Raw genomic sequence first — 22,268 nt, 5'->3', positions numbered from 1 at the left:
AAGTTTGGAAAATACTACGGTTAAGCCTAAGGATTTCTTTACTGCAGTACTTGTCAGCAGCTTTATGGTGTTGTCACTAAAGAAAGCCACCCAAAGTTATAGTCCCCAACATTTACCAAAACACTTAATTACTTATTCTACAGAACATTGTAAGAACAGTTGCTCGTGAACATCTGGGGAGAAACTGCTCCCACAAAAACCACTCCTTTCTACTGCAGCTCCCAAACTCGCATGAATCATCTAACATACTCAGTTTGTTGAGGCTGTCTTGTTTGATCCTCTTACACAGGAGATTTATTAGTTTGATTACCCTCAACTGGCTGAGGTTGAAGTGACAAAGATTCACTGGAACCTCAAAAGGGGTGCGACCCAAGTCATTAAAACATAAAGGGATCATTCTGAAGCAGGATTACCTATGAATCAATATGAAAAGATCTGACTCACAGATAAACTACAATAAACCAGAACTAATCTTTGTGAATCTCTGTAAAAGCTACTGAATATTCATAAAGGTAAAATACCTGAGAATAAGCTCATTTGAAACAAATCCTTCTATTAAAATGCTAAAGCAAAGAGAAATTTTTTTTTTTTTTTAAGATTTTATTTATTTATTTGACAGGGAGAAATCACAAGTAGATGGAGAGGCAGGCAGAGAGAGAGAGAGAGAGGGAAGCAGGCTCCCTGCCAAGCAGAGAGCCCGATACGGGACTCGATCCCAGGACCCTGAGATCATGACCTGAGCCGAAGGCAGCGGCTTAACCCACTGAGCCACCCAGGCGCCCCGCAAAGAGAAATTTTTGATCCTAACACTCTCTAGGTTGAGTAAATGGCTCCATTTACCTAAAACTCCATGCATTTTATTTACAAGACCTGAGAGTATGTGAACTCTCAAGGAGGGTAACAGTTCATAATGCTCTATAATCATGTCACTGAAGATCTGATTGTAAAACATTAAGTTCTATATGTACAAAAGGAGTATTTCAGGGTGCTCTAAGAACAGACGTTCTTAACATTAGGCAATCACTGAACTGAAGCATCCTGCTAATGTTGTATACAGTGTCTTCAAAGTTAGTGATGTCAAAAAAAATAAGGCACACTCCTTTTTATGTTTTCAATATATTAAAAAGCAACAGAGTACAAATGCTGTGGTTAATACTAAAAAGGATCAAAAATTTTCAAGGAATAACATTTTTATAAACAAGTTCTACAACAAAGGGGAAACAGCATCTTGATACACAACAGTTCTGCTAAACAAGATTTTTAAAATTTTTAAATCAGAAAATGTTTAAGACTAAATTCTTTCAAATGTGCAAACAAAAAAGCAAGCTGTACAATCTCCATAATAAAGCATATCCTTATAACATGTCCTGGGCACTTTGAAAATGTTAAAATTTTTAAAATTTGAGTGACAGAGGCAGCTCTTAAAGGCTTCAGGAACTTTTTTTTTTTTTCCCCCAAAAAAGCATACTTTCAGTAAAACATTTCACCATTTTTATCTGACTATGCATTTAATTTGTGTTCTTCCTGAAAAGGGGGCGTTATATTAACACTGTATTTTAATGTAAAAAAATACATTTAGAAATATTTAACTTCCTGAGTGACTTCAGTTATACATCAAACTTGATTTAATGAGCAAATTCTAAAATTTTAGAATGAGATAGCATGTATAAATTTACAATTTTATGTTTAATTAGAGTAAAACTCAAAAGATCATGTCACAGAACTTACACTAAAAATTCTCTTACGAAGTCAAATGATTTATCCCCAAACTTTACCAATATGCTTTCTATGTAAAATGGTAGTAAAATGAATCACTGTAATTACATTTTCTCATTTAACAAAATACTGCTAGTCAATTCAGACTATCAGAACTTGAATGTTTTCTATTATACACACCAAAATCTGACTAACAAGAAACTTCTTGCAATACAAAAAGATTAACAGATAATTAAAATATTTGCTTTATAATACAACCAACCCATATAATACATCCCTTCCTCATTTATCTAAAATGATTAGGAATTGTGGCACTTTCTTTTGCAAAAAACCCTTTCCTCTTCATAAAACCCTGAGGTGAAAGGTTACTAAAATGTAATAAAACGGGAACCACAACTCTTATTTCTGTATTAGACTGTAGCTATAGGTTTTAAAAATTTTATAAAGAAACGTGGCAACTTGTAAAGCTGCTCTGTACAGTTTAACAAAACATTTCCAGGTCAATTTAGCCAAAGGGACCTAGAATGACCCTATAACATCGTCCTTTTAGTACTTGTTAATGTCGAGATGAACGCCATTTTCCATCTCGACTACTGTCTCTTCTGTTATCATAGTCATGGCTCCAGCCATCAGGATTCCTATCTTCATAGAAGTAGTCATCCCTGTTTCCTCGGTAATGATGGTCAGACCCATGATCAGTGTATCGCTGTTCACGGCTATGATGTCTATCCGGTATGTAAGGATGAGAATTCTGTCTGACTTTACGCTGTGATGATGGCGTATCTTGGCGCCACTGGGAGCTTGAAGACTGATTAAAACTGTGACTATGTGATGGGGAAAATCCTGATGGATCCAGATGTGGAGAACCAAATTTCCCACCATAGGACATCTGTCTCAGAACATTGTTCATCTAAGAGAAGAGAAAAAGAAATGTTAACTGCCAAGTATTTCTAAGTATCAAAGCAATATATATACTTGGCCACAGTGAACCAAACAGGCAATGATGGGAAAGCAAAATTATTCCTGCCCAGAAGGATCTTAGGTTAAACAGAACTTGAAGTAAAAAAACACATGATGGCTTTGTTTGCTCCAATGTATACCTGCATGATATCTGTACCTAACTACTCCTTGCCCTCAAGAATACAACTTAGAAGAGGCCATACAAATGATTATAATGTGAATCACTGTCTGGTGGACATATAAAGAGCCAAGAGCTCAGGATCATTAGGAAAGGCTTCATGAAGGTGGCATATTATCTAAGGATTAAAGTATGGATGGAGGGGCGCCTGGGTGGCTCAGTGGGTTAAAGCCTCTGCCTTCGGCTCAGGTCGTGATCCCAGGGTCCTGGGATCGAGCCCCACATCGGGCTCTCTGCTCAGCAGGGAGCCTGCTTCCTCTCTCCGACTGCCTCTCTGCCTACTTGTAATCTCGGTCTGTCAAATAAATAAATAAAATTAAAAAATAATAATAAAGTATGGATTGAGTATTTTAAGGGGGAAGTATACCAAGGAAGGGAAATTGCACGAAGAAAATTGAGTTTGTAGAATAGCAAGAATTCTGACTGATTAGAGATCTCATATGCAGTGAATAATGGACAGTTAGGCTGGAAAGCTTTACTGGCCCCAGATGATGGCAGTGCCTCATAACTAGGCTAGGGAATTCAGACTTTATCTTGCAAACGAGGGAAAATCAAATTACCAGGAAGATAAGCAAAACAGGGTTATTAACATTCATTTAGAAACAGTGTGTGAGATGGGCTAGCAAGAAGAAAATGGAGACAAGTACAAACTGACCAGACCAGTGGTCCCCAAATTCTGCCCACGGTAAGTATTAGCCAGCGATTTTTTTTTTTTTTTTTAAAAGCCTACACCACAATATGTGGTATGTACATAGAAGTTGACATCCCTTTATATTGGTTCCTCAAGTTTACTTTACTTATATTTATATTTTGCAGACCTGCAAAAGGTTGAGGGGTCACAAGCCAACACTGTGATTTGGGCAAAGAGAAAAGAAGAAATGAACTCAAGAAAAAGAAAAAAATAAAGGACTTCATGACAAAATGAAAAAAACTGAAAGACTGGAGACAAAGATGGAATCGTAAAACACACCAAAGATTTTAAGCCTAGTCACACAGTCTCATTATTGCAAAAAAAAAAATGGAAATCAACAGGAAACTGGTCAAAGACTCCAATCAATGTATTTAAGTACTGTTTTTAAGCATTAAGGACAATATATTGTAAGAAGCCTTTGAGCACAGCTTCCAAGAATATCAGGGAATACATCTCCATTCCCTGAAACACACACATACAACCCTCCATAACGGCTCAAGAAAAATACAAATGTGAAATGCAGTTGTTCTACTTATCTTCAATCTGTTAAATATGTTCTTCAGCTCAGTGAAAATCAAAATGGGTGATCAACCTACGGAGATCACGCTAGTCTAACTAAAACTTAGGAAATTACCCAAGAATCATTTGAACATTTTTTTTTTGTTAAAGATTTTACTTATTTATTTGACAGAGAGAGATCACAAGTAAGCAGAGAGGCAGGCGGGGGGGGAAGCAGGCTCTCCGCCGAGCAGAAAGCCTGATGCATGGCTCGATCCCAGGACCCTAAGACCAGAATCCAAGCCGAAGGCAGAGGCTTTAACCCACTGAGCCACCCAGGCGCCCCTAAACAATTCTTTAAACATTTATTTTAGAGAAAGAGAGCATGAGCCGAGCAAACATGCATGTGTGAGTGCACACATGTGCCAGTAAGGACAGGGCAGGAGAGAGAGAATCTCATGCAGACTCCCCACTGAGTGCAGAGCCGAACATGGGGCTTGATCTCATGACCCGGAGATCCTGATCTGAGCTGAAATTAAAAGTCAGATGCTTAACCAAGTGAGCCACCCAGGCACCCCTCTTTGAACATTCTAAGTTTTGGGGGGTTTTAGAAGTTCAAGTTGAAGATGTCTGAGTTTTATTTCTGCGCAACCTCTAGAAACATTATTTAACTTCAGTTATAAGTCACATTTAGGCCAAAAATGCATGTCTCAAGAAGTACATTTTAGTTTATTTGTAGTGGAAAGTAAATGAGGCATAAATTTTATTTTTCAGCCGTGAGAGAGATGAAAGTTCGTAGATGTTAATAGGCTGGTAAAAATCTAGACTGCATGTTGAAAGAATGAATGTTTCAGCAAGCATTCAATATATCAAATGTGACTATTTTTGAGAAGCTGAGTTTAAAACACTCCAGGTCCACAAATTACTGGTAAAAGCAATTATGAACTTCTGCTTTTGTCTTTTTAAGATGAAAGACCTCTGACAATTTTCAAAACTTCATAAACTAAACTGTATTTGCAAGTGTACATCACAGTCTGTTGCACTAAACAGTGATCAAATCTATTTTATTTTTGAAATGTGATATTTTATTCAGTAACTTAATCATGATTTTCTGGGTTTTCTACTTTAATTATTTTTATTGTGTTGCTCTTCCTCATTAAATTTTCTGGGTAGCACTTCAAAACATGGTTTCAAATTTTAGCAGGCTACAATTGTAATCTCATTCCTGCTACTTGCTAATTTATGACCTTCCTCACCCTTAATTTTCCTATGTATTACAATAGGATATATCTCAGTTACCCTAAAGAATATGTATTAATATGTAACACTTTTGGGTGATACTGCCTGACACATATTACATAATCAATACATTGTAACTATTTTTATTTTTCTAGGGGTTTCATTTGTGTGTGTGTGAGTATGAGAGTGTGTGTATGTGTAAGCTACTTAAAGGCTTAGTCTAGACATTTGAGTAACCCCAATTCTAGCACGAGTAGATGCTAATCAAGGTCTAATTTGTTTTAAACTCAAGAATTTGATAATTTACTCCTCATGAAACTAACATTTTAGGTAATATCTTAGAAATTACTCTATTTGTAGAAAACTGCTTGGTATTTTTCATGGCTACTAAGAGAACAGTTTGTACCTGTAAGTAAAGAGTAAAACAAAGATATGTGCTAGTTTTGTGTCTGTGGGTGTGTGCTAGTTTTTTTTAAATAAAAGGAATTACTACTTTATTAAGAAAAAGAAGAGGAAAGGGAAAGGAAAGAAGGGGCACCTGGGTGGCTCAGTTGGTTAAGCATCTGCTTTCAGCTCAGGTCACGATCTCCAGGTCCTGGGATCAAGCACCACATTGGGCTCCCAACTCAGCAGGGAGTCTGTGCTTCTCCTTCTCCCTCTGCCCTTGCCCCTCCTTATATTCTCTCTCTCTCTCTCAAATGAATAAATGAAATATTTTTTTAAAAAAAAGTAGAGAAGAAAAGAAAAGAAGAGAAAAGAAGAAAATCAACCTACCACTGCTTGTCTCTGAAAATTTTCTGGAGAAGAGAAAGATCTCTGAATTATCTGTACTGATGGACTCATGCTATCCACACTCCTTTCATATCTGTGAAGAGTAAAAAAAACCAACATATAATCATCCATTTAACAAATACTTACGATATACCAATCATGAGCAAGACCGTGTCAAAGGTAGGAATGAACAAGAAAGACCACATATCTATTTGCTCTCATGGATAAGAGGAAGGATTCAGATAGTAAAACAACTTCACCTTGTAACAGTGATATAATAATTGATGTTCTGTTTTAGCTCGGCTGGTCAGGGATTGTCTTTCTAAAAAGGAGGCACATTTGAAGTAAAAATGGAGCAACAAGATTACTTGGAAGCTAAACATTGCAGCTGAGGGAAGAATTATCACGGGGGGAGCAAGCTATATAGCCTGTGGTCCAAATCCCATTTCTTTAACACTCCTGTGTCTATTTTATCTATGTAATGTTACAAGGACCTGCAACCTCCCCACCCTGACCCCAAACGGACAACACAACACACATTTGTCTTCCTGTAGACTTTACACCTTCACTAGGCAGCCTATTACAGTGGCTGGGCCTGCAAAGTCTGAAACATTAACTATATGGCCCTTCACAGACAAAAAAAAAAAAAAAAACCATCAATCCCAGGGCTAGTGCAGAGGCCTAGGTTGAAAACTGAGATGAAAAGATTTGTTCTACTAGATATGACAGATGAGGGGGAAAAGAAAAATAAAGGATAAAATCTAGATTTGGGCCTTGAGCAATTACATATTTACTGTGATAGGGAGGAAGAACAGGTCTGGGGGAGCAAGGAATGAAGAGTTCTTTAACATAAACTAGATATTAGTTTTAAGAAATTATACCTTATTCCTCAATTCCTAAAAAAGTAGCTTGCTCTGCAGAAAGCCACTTTATCAAATGCCTTAAATTTTATAATACTTAGAATCAAATCACTAACTGATTTGTCTCATAGTTTAGATCTTTTCATTTTGGGTTTTCTTAAATCAGGTTAGACCTGTATATATTAAAGGGGTAAAAGTATAAATTTCTTTACAAAAATGATGGGCACTCTAACCTTAAACTAAAAACAACTTATTTACTTCCATATATTTTTCCAAAGAAATTCTCAGTGAGGTAAACTTTTTTCTTCCACCTGAGATATCTTTGAAGAGTCTACAAAAGTGGTCGGATGTTACCCTGAAAAGAAAAGAAAAAAAAAATTTCCAAAAAAAAAAAGGGGGTTGGAAATGCTTCAAGTTCCAAATGTGCTGAGAAGCATTTAAACACAATTTCAGTTGGCAAGAAAGGATGCTAAGAGGATACCCTTCTTACACTATTCTTTCTTGCAATTTTACTTGCCAGTTATCTTCTCATACCAAAGCCACTTCACTGCAGCTCTTGGCACCACCCTTATCCAAACCCACAACCTCACCCTAATAACTTCCTTGCTACTAATACCAATACTCTGCTACCAATAGCTTCTCAACTGGTCTATTTTCAGCCTTGTCCCCTCCAATCCATTCTCCCACAGCAAACAACTTGTTAAAATATAAACGTGTTCCTATTACTATCCTACTGAAAACATTTTGGTGTCTTTCTTCTGTTTTTAGGAGAAAATTCCCAAATTGTAACTATGGCCTATAAGAAAGACCCTCTTTCAGTCTAGATGTCCATCAACAGATGAATGGATAAAGATGTGGGTGTGTGTGTGTATGTATGTGTGTATACATATGTATACATATATACATACATACAATGAAATACTATGCAGCCATCAAAAGAAATGAAATCTTGCCTTTTGCAACGACGTGGATGGAACTAGAGGGTATTATGCTGAGCGAAAGAAGTCCATCGAGAGAAACAATTATCATATGATCTCCCTGATACGAGAAATTTGAGAGGCAACATGGGGGTTTGGGGAGTAAGGAAGGAAAAAATGAAACAAAATGGGACTGGGAGGGAGACAAACATTAAGAGACTCTTAATCTCACAAAACAAACTGAGGGTTGCTGGGGGGAGGGGTTTGGGAGAGGGTGGTTTGGTGATGGACACTGGGGAGGGTATGTGCTATGGTGAGTGCTGTGAAGTGTATAAACCTGGCAATTCACAGACCTGTACCCCTGGGGCTAATAATACATTATAAATTAATAAAAAATAAAAAAACTTAAAAAAAAAAAAAAGACCCGGGGCACCTGGGTGGCTCAGTGGGTTAAAGCCTCTGCCTTTGGCTCAGGTCATGATCCCAGGGTCCTGGGATCGAGCCATGCATCAGGCTCTCTGCTCGGCAGGAAGCCTGCTTCCCTTCCTCTCTCTGCCTACTTGTGATCTCTCTGTCAAATAAATAAATAAAATCCAAAAAAATAAAAAAAACACACCCCCATTCTACTTCACCAACATGACCTACTACTCTATTTTTCCTTCATTATGATCTAGATACATTGGCCTCTTTTAGTTCCTCATTCATTTATATCCTTTCTACAACCACATTCTATGCTCTCTTTACAGAACTTATTAAAGGTAGTCACAAAATCCATGTGTCTTCCTGCAGACTTTACACCTTCAGTAGGCAGCCTATCACAGTGGCTGGGGCTCAGTCACAATGCCTGGGTTTCTGTCCCAGCCCACTGCTCACAAGCAATTCAAACTCAAGCAAGTTAATATCCAATCCTCACTTTCTTCACAGGCGAGGCAGAACTAACAATAATCCCTACCTCCTAAGAGCGCTGTGAGAAACAAGACCATAAATGCAAACGACTCGGTGAAGAACCTGACACAGGACAGATATTTCTTTCTTGAATGAAGCCCATTATAACTGATAAATAGCTCCACTGATAAACCAAGAAAAAAACGTCTCTGGTAAAAGATCGCACTTCCCAAAGCAAATAAAATTATTTAGTATAAATGTGGTACCTTTTCTAACCCTCAGTAGCTAGAAGAGACTCTGGAGAGCATTCAATTCAGCTTTTCCTTACAAATGGGAAGACAAGACCAGAGAAATGAGACTACTTCAAAATTCCACAATCGGAGAGGCAGACCTAGAATTCAACTCTATAAACTCTTAGTCCACTAGTCTGTTTACTGATAGCTATTTTTAAAATGCAAATAAAAACCAATCAGTGGTGAAAACTAATTTGAATTTTTAAAAGAAAGTAAAATAGAAAATAGAGTAAACTGAGAGTAGAGATAGTAATGTTCTGGGAAATTTTCAGTTACATATTAAATATGTGGCTGTGGGTATACATCTTCATAAATGAACCTAATTATAGGTACATATGTATCAATTTTAGAGGTACTATATAAGTTTATAGTCCCCTTATATAGATATCTATTTATAATCCAAAATATGAATAATACAGCAGAAAAATAAAGAGGTGGGAGCTTAAAAAAGGAAACAAATCCCTCAGTATGTTTTGAGATAATACCTAAAAAAAATTTCCAATAAATGATTTTAATAGGTCCAAAATGTTACCTGCTAGGAGATGTAGAGGTGGGGCTTGAGTTTCCAACATGATGCTGGGGATATGACAAACTGACATCCTGTGAGGCATGGCTACTTCCTAAAATGAAGTAATTTGAGAAATTATCCTTGATAGAAAACTCAAGTTAAATTTTATCCCTCCCCTAAATTATGTCAAATGGTAGACAGAAGCTACAAGAGAAAAGCTCAAATTTCAGAAGACCGCTTCATAGTTTCATCAGAGTGAAAATTTTAAGTGTCCAAAACAGAGGGTTCCAAATAAGTACTATGTAACGTACAAACATCCAATCTGGCCATAATATTCTGATGCCCACACTAAATTTTAACTGGATACATGGGAAGTTTCATCCTCACATCACCCAGAATCAAAATTTGTAAATGCCAATCACAAAGCAGTCAGGAAAAGTATTTTAAAAAAACAATCCTCGCTCCTTTCAGAGCACGAACCCAAACCCAAGTCTTTCTAAAAACAAAGTTTATGCTCTTTTCGGTAACCCAAACTTAATTTTAAAATGACGACTTTCAAAATCCGTATTGTCGACGTTATCAGTACTAAACTGGGATATGTAAAGCTTACTATCCACAAAGCTTAAGGTATTTTCATCCAACAAGAAGCTCTTTAAAACTGAATAAAATTAAAAACGAACAAAGCAGAAAAGAAAACCTCTCCCCAAACAATAACACTGAACAGTTACCTGATCTAAATTGAATTTTGATGGGCCTCCCGAAAAGTTTGATTCCATTAAGTAGATTCATCGCATAAGGAACAGACACTTCATGTTTGAAATTCACAAATGCAAACTGTTTTGGTTTACCATCCTTATCTTTTGGAATTTTCACTTTTACTACCGGCCCCGCCTACAAACAAGACAAAAAAAAAAAAAAAAGAAGAAGAAGAAGAAGAAGAAGAAGAAGAAGAAGAAGAAAAAAAAGTCTTCGGAATTTAAATGAGGCAATTTCAAGGAAATACTCAAATTTTACGACGTTTAAAAACAACAGAAATGTTGGACATTGGGGAAGGTATGTGCTATGGTGAGTGCTGTGGAGTGTGTAAACCTGGCGATTCACAGACCTGTACCCCTGAGGCTAATAACATATTATATGTTAATGAATAGTAAAAAATTAATTAAAAACAACAACAACAACAACAGAAACATAACCAAGAAAAATCTAAAAAATGGACAAACAGGGATTTCCACCTCAGTTAAAGATTCTGTCATACGACTCAACACCTGATTAATTTATTTGGGGGAAGGAAGCCCATAAGGAACTGGAAACAGTTACTCAGTTACGTTTCATGATGCTTTATGACTTTTTAACAAGGTGACCAACATCCATCACTTTCCCACTCGGGGTAACGTTTATCAATAGCTAGAGAAAGTGGCTTCCTTGTACTAAAAATTCACTTTTGTACTGACTAACCAAGTATTACCAGTTGTTAGAGACTAGAACTGGAGAGAACCAGATACTCTGAATCTTTAACATATTTCAATGCAGACGTGAATACCGAAACACTACAAGCCTGCTTTTCTGCGGAGTATTTAGTGTACTTTAAAAATCTTAATGTTTCAATTAATTAAAAAAAAAACCCGTAAGTGGAAAACATACACTGACCAAGCAACTGAAATCTAATTAGCCAGATAAACCGAAGACGAGCAAAGGGATAGGAAAAAGTCCGGCTCCACGAAGAACCCACACATACTGTGCCCCTTAGGATCCCTGAATCTTTACCTCGGGAACGCTTCACTGAGGAAGCCCCCACCAACCTGGAGCGAACTGACTAGGGTTCTTCCCTTCAAGCGACACCCAGCAAGAGCCTCGCTTTCCCGATGGACCTCCAGCCCCAAGCGGCCCACCCGTCGGGCGTCCCGACCCAGAGCCCCGCTTTCCCCAGGAAGGTGGGCACGGCCGTCGGGCCGAGCCCTACGGGAGCCGCACAGCGAAAGGAAAAGCCCGCTCTCGGCCGCTGACCTGGTGGAAAAGCTCGAAAAGGAGCTCCTCGGTCACTTTAGTTTCAAGGTTGCCGACAAAGAGGGTACGATCCGCTTCCGCTGCCGCCGCCCCCATCTCAGCGGAGCCCCCTCCCTAAAAAGGCCGAAGGGTCGTCACCGTCGCACTCACTGCGCACGCTCGGAAACCCCACGTCCTCTCCTCCGCGGCGTCACGGACGTAAACGTCAATCTCGCTCGCGCCGCCCCGCGTCGCCGTGCGCGGTCGCGTTGCGCATGCTCGCGAGGAGCGCACCGGTGAGAGGCGGTTCTTCGGTCGGCCGCGGCTGTAGTTATGGCCTAACATGTAGAGAGTGATCTGTGGAGCCGCGAAGGGCCCACCTTGACCAAGGGACGTAACAGACATTGCGGGCAGTGTTTGAAGATGGCGCTGAACAACGTGTCCCTGTCCGCCGGCGATCAAAGGACCCGGCGGGCCTACCGCGCGTCCCTCGGCGCCCTCAGCTCGTCGGCCTTAGAGCTGGCGATGGTCTCCGGAGACAGCTTCCTCGTCGCCAGGCCCGACGATGTTCTTCCAGGACTCGCTCCTCGGCAGGCCGTGCGGCCGAGCGTTCGAACCGAGAGCCGGCGGGCGAGCGCGGGCGGCCGGAGCCCGACCCGCTTGATAAAAGGAAGGGAACCCGACGGGCGGAACCGGAGCCGCCAGGCCAGATTCTCGCCGTACCCGGCCCCCGGGGTGAAGCTGGATCTCCTGAGGAGCTTGCTGCAGCAGCGGCTGGTTGCCATTGGAAGTGTGATCGCAGCCCGCCTCTCGGCCTAACACCTCCCCGGCCCCTCGGTTCGCTCGTAAACAAGGCCTCTCTAACATCCTTGGCGCCTCGGCAGTCTTATTTTCAGGGGGGATGTATGCTCATTGTCATGTAAAACACGTCGGGGGGGCTGCGAAAACGGCCTCCTTCGGAGGAGCCTTGACCTTCCGAATTCCCAGGGTTTGAGGCGGCCAGAGTGGTTAGATCAGGAAGGGGGTAGAAGGGACTTGGCGCTTAAGTTATAAAATTGAACCACCCTTCCCAGAGGTCAGCATTTTTTCACGCCTGGTGCACTCCATCCCGACAACGGACCCCAATTCCTCTGCTTCCCACAAATCTTTTCTCCCACCCTGGCAGATTCTCTCACTTTGAGACTTGTAAGCCAGTAAGATAGGCTAGACTGCCTACCTCTCTACCCCAGACTGTTGCCATTACACTTACTTTAGTTGGTGAAAAGGAAGTGTTTCTTTTTCCATAGGGCCCAAGGCTTATTCTGTCATTTTTTTTTTTAAGATTTTATTTATTTGACAGACGAGAGATCACAAGCAGGCAGAGAGGCAGGCAGAGAGAGAGGAGGAAGCAGGCTCCCTGCTGAGCAGAGAGTCCAAGGCGGGGCTCGATCCCAGGACTTTGGGATCATGGCCTGAGCCACCCAGGCGCCCCTGTTATTTTGTCTTTAACTCTTTAACATCTCCGTCCACTTTTTCTTCATGAATACCTAACAAACTCCAATCTCAGTCGTACTAAAAACCAAACCTAAAATTTGCTGTTTCTTCACATGGTTAAACCAGTTTCATTTCTTTTTTTTTTTTTTTTTTATGCCAAAGTCTCCCAATGAGTTTTTACATTTCTGTTTGTCATTTTATTACTAGCATTCAGTCCCGGTTTCCTTAATCTGAGTCTGTTGTCCTGAAATACAAGGATAATTTAGGCTCACACTCTCCTGTTAGGAAGCTGTTCATCAATACACTGTAGCGTCTTCCTAAAACTTGATTTTTACTCATTCAACAGTTAAACTATTTAAAGATCTTCCCAGTGGTGAGCACTGTAGATAAACTACAGACAAGGAGTGTTGTAGGTAGGCTAATAAATAGGAAATCACCACACCCTTTCATTAGGTACCGTGATAACAGTAGCATTGGTTGCAATGGCTTTCCGTAATGGACTGTCCTGCTTCTTCTCTTACCTGGCTGATCACTCCTTATTTTCTGATATTTTTATTCTCTTAACCATATATTTCCTAAAGTTTACAGGATGGTATTGGGAGAAAATTAGTGGATTTTTAAAGTGCCAATTCTGTGTAAGCAGGTAGACTAGTTTTTTCCCAGTGGACTCTTGTGTCTAATTATGATCAGATAAAGCAGAGTTACCACACGCCACACAGTATTGAATTGTTAGAACCACATCTGAAGAGGAATGTTGGTAAATCAGAGAATTTCCATAAGAGAGTGATTAATATGGTGAGTGATCTGGAAATCAGATCATGGGAAAAATGGTTGAAAGGACACAACTATGTTTTACTGAGTGCTAGGCATAAGGCAATGTCATAGAGGCTTTTATTCATTATTTACTCAGATATTTACTGAGAACTTATTCTGTGCCTGATAGGACCTGTATTAAGCAGTTGGAATAGTGTCGAGCAAGATCAATAATGTCTCTGCTTTGGTGGAGCTTTATATATGTCATTGAATTCTCACAATGGCCCATAAGACAGAGGTCATACTTCATTTTATTGCCCAGAAACCGAGGGACAAAGAGATGAAGTAAACTTTCCAAGGTCATACAGCTAGTCAATGATAGAGCCTTGCAGCCTTGAAATCTAGTTTCATTTGAACCATGTCATACAAAAAGTTATTTGAGTAAATATTTTCTCAATTCTCCCAAGGATAGTATATATCTAATACTCTTCTATATATCTAAAAGGTTAATGCATAATGCACAATGGATGCCTTAGACTGGGTGTTATAAAAACCTGCCATTGACAAAGGAATCCCACATCTACATGTTGAGTTTCAGACTGGGAAGGATAATAAAATTAAGGCTGAAGGTAAGAAGTATTTTCATAAAAGTTAGAGATGCCTAATAGTGAAAAATAACACCTCATAAGGTATGATAACGTTCAGCCAAAAAATTCAGAGGGAGGCTGAATACTACCAAGTATGAAATCGGGTTAGAGGTCTAATTAGATCTTCCCCCATTTAACCTATAATTCTGTGCCTTAAAAATTAAACTTGTTAAAATTGGAAGTGGAGAACGGGATGAGAAGAGGAAAATGAGGTATGATATACAGGATGACCATGTTTCCTGTACAAACCAGAACACTCGAGGGTGAGAGAGGGTGCTATTAACTCTGCTGAGGCAACAGGCATAACTAGAGGCTGTTCAGGCCATCTAACCCTTGGAGATGATACAGCATTAAATATGCCTTTAAAACGTATTTCCTAGCTTCAGGGAAAGGCTGAGATTTGTAAGCAAGAAACAAAAGTCTGGCATAAAAGTGTACGTGAGAGGAGCACCTGTGTGGCTCAGTGGGTTAAAGCCTCTGCCTTTGGCTCAGGTCATGATCTCAGGGTTCTGGGATAGAGCCCCGCATCGGGCTCTCTGCTCAGCAGGGAGCCTGCTTTCCCCTCTCTGCCTGCCTTTCTGCCTACTTGTGATCTCTGCCTGTCAAATAAATAAATAAAATCTTACGGAAAAAAAAAAGTGCATGTGAGAAAAGGAAGACCCAAAGGGAATGACTTCATTTCTGTTTGTTTAGATGTGAGATTTTCAGGAGTGGGGTTTTGATTGACTAATAGTGTACATGTGCAAGAAGGGAAGAAAGAAAATACTGTGGTTTATTGTGCCTTGTTTGACAGGAGGAGACGCTTGTTCACATAAATGTTCCATCATTTTAAATCTGAGCCAATGAATATCTAAATTTCCCTTATTGTTAGCATCTGTGCTAATGTTCAAGTAACAGTGTGTTCTTTACAAAGACCGTTATCATGGAAGCAAGAACCAACATAAACCTCTGTCAATGAAATTAGCTTGAAGCAGGGACAAAGTTTTCCCAAGAGCAACCCATGTCATTAAAAATGTTAGTGTACAAAACAAATTTTTGTTTAATATCAGCAGTTAAGTATAGCATGTTGTCATTCTAAAACAGATGCATTTTCTAAGGGTAATACAAAAAATAGTCCAAAAAAGTCAATACTTAATATCAGTTTTTTTTTTAAAGACATTGTAAATTCCTGTTTGTTTTTTATTGTCTCTTACTTACCATATCATACTAAGTAACGGACTAGCATATGTTGAAGTGGAGACCTATTAGAATATTTACTTCCTCTATTCATCAACACTAAAACTCTTAAAAAGAATGCGCATTAGGAGTATAGAAAAAAGAGGCCATGGAGACTTTCCCTCAGTATCCAATAAGCCTTACCTCTAAGAGGGGTAACTTGGACGGGAAGGAAAAGAGGGAGGAAAATCCTATAGGAAGGATGAGTAAATGAACCTCTGATGGTCAGAGGCTCGGCTACCTTGTGAGCTAAATTGGTTTTCTTTCATTCGTTTAGTGAATCTACCCATATGTCCCTAAAGTACAGCTTTGTCTACTGATTTCCATGAAAAGTACTCTCATTTTCCTATCAACCAAATGTATGCCTGAACACCTATGACTTCATACCACCAATTTCTTGTCCTTATTACCTATGCTCATTCATAGTCCTGTCCATTTTATCTTCACAGGGATGTTTCTACATTCACTTTCATCACCTGGATTTTATTTACCTGGATATTTAACCTATTTTCTTTGCCTCTGTCTCCCTTCTTCATCCTAAATGTATATAGTCTCCAGACCGATGAGCCTAAAGCATATCTCTGATCGCACAGTTACTACTTCAGTGTTCCCCATAGTCTACTCCACAAAACCTCCACTAGAAATAGAAGCTATTTCTTACAGGAAACAAACAGGGTTGCTGGGAGGGAGCGTGGTGGGAGGGTGGGGTCACGGGGTGAGGAGCATCAAGGAGGGCCCTTGGTGGAATGAGCACTGCGCGTTGTATGCAACTGATGAATCACTAGATTCTACCTCTGAAACTAGCAATACAGTATATGTTAATTAAACTGAATTTAAATAAATTTGTTTTTAAAAAATAAAAAACTACTTTGTAAAAAGACAAGAGAGAAATAAATTTGACAAGTGGTGCCTGTTTTATCACCTTATTAGGGAGTCATGATGTATAATAATATGTTAAATGTTCTGATGGGTGCCTGGGTGGCTCAGTGGATTAAACTGCTGCCTTCGACTGGGGTCATGATCTCAGGGTCTTGGGATCGAGTCCCGCATCGGGCTCTCTGCTCGGCAGGGAGCCTGCTTCCCTCTCTCTCTCTGCCTCCCTCTCTGTCTAGTGATCTCTGTCAAATAAATAAATAAAATCTTTAAAATATATATATATATATATATATATATATGTATGTTAAATGTTCTGATAGTTCTTTTAGAAAAAGAAAACTGTTTAACTTCATTTTCACCAGAGTTTCATAGATTTATTCATCCATAAGTTTAAAATTTTTGCATACTATCTCTCTTCCCAAGGAGCCTCAGTTCTACAGAAACATAATTCTATATGCTGCTTTACCTAAGAAGTTTCTTGGGCTTCCCATGTCAGGTATAGAAATGTGGCAGAATTTGGGAAGTTTCCAGAATGTTATTAGGCAAATTGGTTGCTTTCCTCACTTGTGGTTTGATCAGATTCAATCCCATCTTTATTCTACATGATGACTGGTACCTGTCACTGTCTTTGACGAGTGGGGGGGAGGAGGGAGGCAAGCATGCGCCTGCAGATTCCCCAGCCACTGAGGATCAAGACTGGCCTAATCACTAAGGGAAAGCATTAGGCACATCCCCTGATGAAAACAGGTAGGAGGGATTATGTCTTAAGTATGCTAATAACGTAATATTTTTTTCATGTAATGATTTGCTTAGTTGTTACCTTCAGTGGAATATCTGAAGGCAGCCCTTTTTCAGGATACAATTCTAAATCAGAGGAGGAAAATACTGCCTTCAGCTTCCCAAAGACCTAAGAGTAAATGAAGCAATGCAACTCTTAAAAATTGCAGACTCCATAAACAGCCTCCTAAGACTTTCCATAGTCTGGCCACACTACATCGCCAGCATTCTTGTTCATAACATGCCCAGGTAGGTGCTTTTTTTCCTGCCGCTGTGCCCATACCTATCGTAGTCCCCTTAATCAAATTGCTTGTACATCTCGGGGCACCTGGGTGCCTCACTTGGTCAAGAAGCTGCCTTCGGCCGGGGTCGTGATCTCGGGGTTCTGGGATTGAGACCCATCTCAGGCTCCCTGCTCAGCGGGGTGTCTGCTTCTCCTCCCTCATCCCTTCCCCCTGCTTGGGCTCTCTTGTGCTCTTTCTGTCAAATAAATTAAAAAAATCAATAAAAATTATATGTCTCTTTGTCTGCCAATTAAGCTTTTATCTTTCCAGAATGGTCCAGTTTCTTTACTTTACAAAGGACACACCTATTTTAACCAGGTTAAGCAAAAAATGGACTGGACTAATGCCAAGAGCTGGAAAAGTGTGGTGAATATTGGATGTTCTGTCTGTTTAGCTACTATTTATCCTCCATCAAACAGCTCCTTGGTTTTTCTTTTCTGTGGAGCCCCCTCCCTCACCCTCCATTCATGTATTTGGGGAGAAGCTTCACACATACCTCCAGGGACAGAGTCATAATCCGTGTCTTACCTCCTCTACTACATTGAAGCTCCCCGAGAGCAGAACACATGTCTAAGTTTATTTTTTAAGACTTTATTAATTTATTTGAAAGAGAGAATACAAGCTTGGGGGAGAGGCAGGCTCCCTGCTGAGCAGGGAGCCCGATGTAGAGCTCGATCCCAGGACCCTGGGATCATGACCTGAGCTGAAGGCAGACACTAAGCTGACTGAGCCACCCAGGTGCCCCTTTAAATTTATTTTTATATTTACTAGTACTTATTACCCAAAGAGTAGATATTCAGTGAATGCCTGTTACATGAATGAATGAACTTCAGGTAAGCTATCTCTTCTTGGAATCAAAATCCAAAAGTGGAGCATTCGAAGAAGGCAAGGGCAGAAATTGTAGACCCTTCAGTCTAAAATCATCTAGCTATCTGGGCAGATAAGAGTAATATGGTAATACAAGGTAAGTTTTGTTTAAAGGTTTTATTCAGTTTAGAATCAATCTGCCTCTAAGAAAATAATGTAAAGATAAATCCTAATCCAAGATGTGCACAAATATTTATGCACATAAAAATTTATGTACTTTAAAATGCCCCTATTCACAATTTTAAAATGTGGAAAAAGGGGCGCCTGGGTGGTTCAGTCATTAAGTGTCTGCCTTCGGCTCAGGTCATGATCTCAGGGTCCTGGGATTGAGCCCCACATCAGGCTCCTTGCTCAGCAGAGAACCTGCTTCTCCCTCTCCCTCTGCCTGCCTCTCTGCCTTACATGTGCTCTCTCTCTCTCTGTCAAATAAATAAATCTTTAAAAGAAAAATAAAAATGTGGAAATGGCTTCTATGTCCAAAATAGATGAGTAAAGAAAAAAGAGTGGGTGTTTAGTGTATACCAAGTTGCCACTAACTACTTTCCCAAGGATTGTTTTATTTAATCCTTACAATCCTTCTAATGCCAGGAGGTGGCAAACTTTTTTCTGTCAAGACCCAGGTAGTAAATATCTTAGACTTTGCAGACCAAGGGGCAAAACTGAGGCTATTATGTAGGCATTTATATAACAAGACAAAAAAATTTCCACAAAATTTGTATTGATTTTCAAAATCTAATAGTCAGTACATTCTTTTGGTGATGCTTATACAATTAAGGCGAAGATGGAATTCTTTTTGGCTGGGGAGGGGAAACATTTCATTGCACTGGAGTTCAAAGTTCGTGTTCCCTATCATCAAAATCATTAGCAAATCCTCATTTGTTAATGCTGATTTTTAGCATGATTTTATATATTCCATCTTTGAAAATGTCTTTGAAATTTTCTTTTCATAGGTACTGCCAAATCCTGGTGTCAGTCCATGAGTATATGGTTTTGATTGAACATATTCACTGCTTGGAAGGCATTTATGCAATTCTGTTAAATTCTTCTCTCGATATTTGCCTTTTAGTATGTCATTATGTTGCAGATTAATTGCTTCCAATTGAAGGTGGAAGCTGTGCAATTGCACAGTTGAATGGATTTTCAAGTATGGAAATTTTTTTGCACTCACATCCAGGTCCAAAAGACACTGTTGGAACTGTGGTTTGAACTCAGAAAATGTATCTACTACAAATTCATCTGGGTATGGAGATCTCGCTTCTTAACTTTTTAACAGCACAGGAAGTATATAAAACAGCTTGAAATCGCTTGTGATTCAAAAACAATGCTAGCTGTAGAGATTTCCACAGTATAAATTTGGTGCGTAAGTGCTGTTTTGCCTTATAGCTTTAGACTTAATTCATTGAGAAACATTATCAAGCCTGCCGCAAAAGCTAATTTCCAAAGCCATTCCACGTTCTGTCACTGGGGGCAGGTCTTCCAACCACTTAAAAATGTACATGGGCCACCTGGGTGGCTCAGTGGGTTAACTGTCCAGCTCTTGATCTCAGGGTCCTGAGATTGACCCTTGCTTCCAGCCCCAAGCTCCACTGGGAGTCTGCTTCAAATTCTCTCTCCTTCTCCATCTACACCTCCCCATCCCCCACAACCTCTTCCTCTCAAATAAATAAATCGTTTTTTTAAATGTGCAAACCATTCGTAGCTAGAAGGCTATGCAAAAAATTGGCAAAAGTCTGGTTTGATCTGCGTGCCTTAGTTTGCAGAGAATTTTAGTATCTGCTCAAGAGCACAGAACTATCTAGTGGTGGAATAGGGATTCAAATTTGATCAGGCAACCTGGCCTCACCTGGTAACTATGCTACACTACTTACCATGCTAGGGTAGCCCAACTGGCAGCCAGTGGGCAAATCCAGCATGGGGTTTTCTTTGGCTAACAGTTGAGGTTTTCTTCTTAACAAGATGGATTATACAATATTCAATATGTACAAAACAGAATAAGTAAAATGCAACCAATGCCCATGTATTTACCATCCAACTTAAATAAGATATTGCCCCACGTTTAAAATACCTACTGCTTACCTCATTTGATAACCTTGTGTTCATACCACTTCCTAGGGAATCACTGTCCTAAATTTGGTATTTTGCATTCCCTCCTTTATTTTCAAAAATGACTTTTATTGCACACCTACCCCTCGTGTATCTCTGAGTGGTACACAGAATTGTTTTACAATGGTATTATATGAAACATGTTCTGCGGCTTATTTTCTCCACTTGATTTTGCCAGCATGTTTAAAAATAAAACTGGGGCACCTGGGTGGCTCAGCTGGCTCAGCATCTGACTCTTAATTTCAGCTCGAGTCACGATCTCCAGGTCCTGGGCGGGAGCCCTGCATTGTCCGGCTTCCATGCTCAGCATGGAGTCTGCTGGTCCCTCCCTGTCTGCACCTCTCCCTGCTCTCACACACTCTCTCTCCCTCGCTCTCAAAATAAAATCTTAAGAAAAAAATTTTAAAAATAACAATAAGGGCGCCTGGGTGGCTCAGTGGGTTAAGCCGCTGCCTTCGGCTCAGGTCATGATCTCAGGGTCCTGGGATCGAGCCCCGCATCGGGCTCTCTGCTCAGCAGGGAGCCTGCTTCCCTCTCTCTCTCTCTGCCTGCCTCTCTGCCTGCTTGTGATCTCTGTCTGTCAAATAAATAAATAAAATCTTTTAAAAAATAAATAAAAATAAAAATAAAAATAAAATTAGATTTGAAAGGCTTTTGGTGAATCTACATTTTCAGTTTCCATCACCCCCCTATGTCTTATACCATGCATTTCACGTATTTTAATAACCCACCAGGCAGAGGTCATTTGAGTTTGTTATGCCTGACTTAGGAAGGCATCTCATGTAGTTATTCAAAAGAAAGTTTTTTGGTTTTTTTTTAATATTTTCTTTTTTTTAAAAGATTTTATTTATTTATTTGACAGAGAGAGAGAGATCACAGTAGGCAGAGAGGCAGGCAGAGAGAGGAAGGGAAGCAGGCTCCCTGCTGAGCAGAGAGCCCAATGCGGAGCTCAATCCCAGGACCCTGAGATCATGACCTGAGCCGAAGGCAGAGGCTTAACCCACTGAGCCACCCAGGCGCTCCAAAAGAAAGTTTTAATAACATAGAAATTTATTTATCTTAAATTGTGTTATAATGACATTTATGTTATACCTGGCAAAAATGATGTAAAATTGTATATATTATATGCTCTAACTTATATGAACAAAATATGCATAGAAAAGTCTACAAGTCATTTTGCCAAAATGTTACATTTGGGTGGTGGCATTTTGTGTGATTTGTAATATGTGCTTATTATGTTTTTCTGAACTTACAAGATAATTTTTTTTAAAGATTTTATTTATTTATTTGACAGAGAGAAATCACAAGTAGTCGGAGAGGCAGGCAGAGAGAGAGAGAGGGAAGCAGGCTCCCTGCTGAGCAGAGAGCCCGATGCAGGACTCGATCCCAGGACCCTGAGATCATGACCTGAGCCGAAGGCAGCGTTTTAACCCACTGAGCCACCCAGGCGCCCCACAAGATAATTTTTTAAATAGTTCATTTTTATTAAAAATTTTTAAATGTAAATCATTTGTAAGATATTTAATAATGTCATTATTGCTTTTCTTTATTCTTCAATCATATTAGCTTCAATTAGGTTATGTTGATTTTTTTTTAGAAGAATCCTCCTTCTCTTTTCCAACTTTAGAGATTTTATTTATTTATTTGACAGGCAGAGATCACAAGTACGCGGAGATGCAGGCAGAGAGAAAGGAGGAAGCAGGCTCTCCGCTGAGCAGAGAGCCCGATGCGGGGCTCGATCCCAGGACCCTGAGATCATGACCTGAGCTGAAGG

At 39.8% G+C, this 22,268-nt stretch overlaps 2 protein-coding genes across 2 annotated transcripts; one reads left to right on the top strand and one right to left on the bottom strand.

Moving 5' to 3' along the window:
- Nucleotides 1-1,100: 1,100 nt before the first annotated feature.
- RBM7 (RNA binding motif protein 7) lies at nucleotides 1,101-11,710 on the bottom strand. The gene is made up of 5 exons (XM_032357806.1): nucleotides 11,521-11,710; nucleotides 10,245-10,407; nucleotides 9,541-9,628; nucleotides 6,057-6,147; nucleotides 1,101-2,626 (listed from the first exon to the last, which is right to left on the bottom strand). Exons 1-5 carry the CDS (start codon nucleotides 11,614-11,616, stop codon nucleotides 2,273-2,275), a joined length of 792 nt encoding a protein of 263 aa, XP_032213697.1. The 5' UTR covers nucleotides 11,617-11,710; the 3' UTR covers nucleotides 1,101-2,272.
- Nucleotides 11,711-11,739: 29 nt separating this feature from the next.
- Nucleotides 11,740-12,368, top strand: C9H11orf71 (chromosome 9 C11orf71 homolog). Its single transcript, XM_032357808.1, has one exon. It carries the CDS (start codon nucleotides 11,923-11,925, stop codon nucleotides 12,316-12,318), a length of 396 nt encoding a protein of 131 aa, XP_032213699.1. The 5' UTR covers nucleotides 11,740-11,922; the 3' UTR covers nucleotides 12,319-12,368.
- The last annotated feature ends 9,900 nt before the right edge of the window (nucleotides 12,369-22,268 follow it).

The sequence above is a fragment of the Mustela erminea genome, chromosome 9 (genome assembly GCF_009829155.1).
Source record: "Mustela erminea isolate mMusErm1 chromosome 9, mMusErm1.Pri, whole genome shotgun sequence".
Taxonomy (NCBI): Eukaryota; Metazoa; Chordata; class Mammalia; order Carnivora; family Mustelidae; genus Mustela; species Mustela erminea.
This window is presented reverse-complemented; position numbering and strand designations above follow the sequence as displayed.

Excerpts from the sequence above, each read along its gene's own strand:
- C9H11orf71 (XM_032357808.1), top strand. The coding sequence starts at position 11,923 with ATGGCGCTGAACAACGTGTCCCTGTCCGCCGGCGATCAAAGGACCCGG.
- RBM7 (XM_032357806.1), bottom strand. The coding sequence starts at position 11,616 with ATGGGGGCGGCGGCAGCGGAAGCGGATCGTACCCTCTTTGTCGGCAAC. Across the intron at positions 9,629-10,244 it reads CAAAATTCAATTTAGATCAG|GAAGTAGCCATGCCTCACAG; the intron begins GTAACTGTTCAG and ends ACTTCATTTTAG. Across the intron at positions 2,627-6,056 it reads ATTTTCAGAGACAAGCAGTG|ATGAACAATGTTCTGAGACA; the intron begins GTAGGTTGATTT and ends CTCTTCTCTTAG.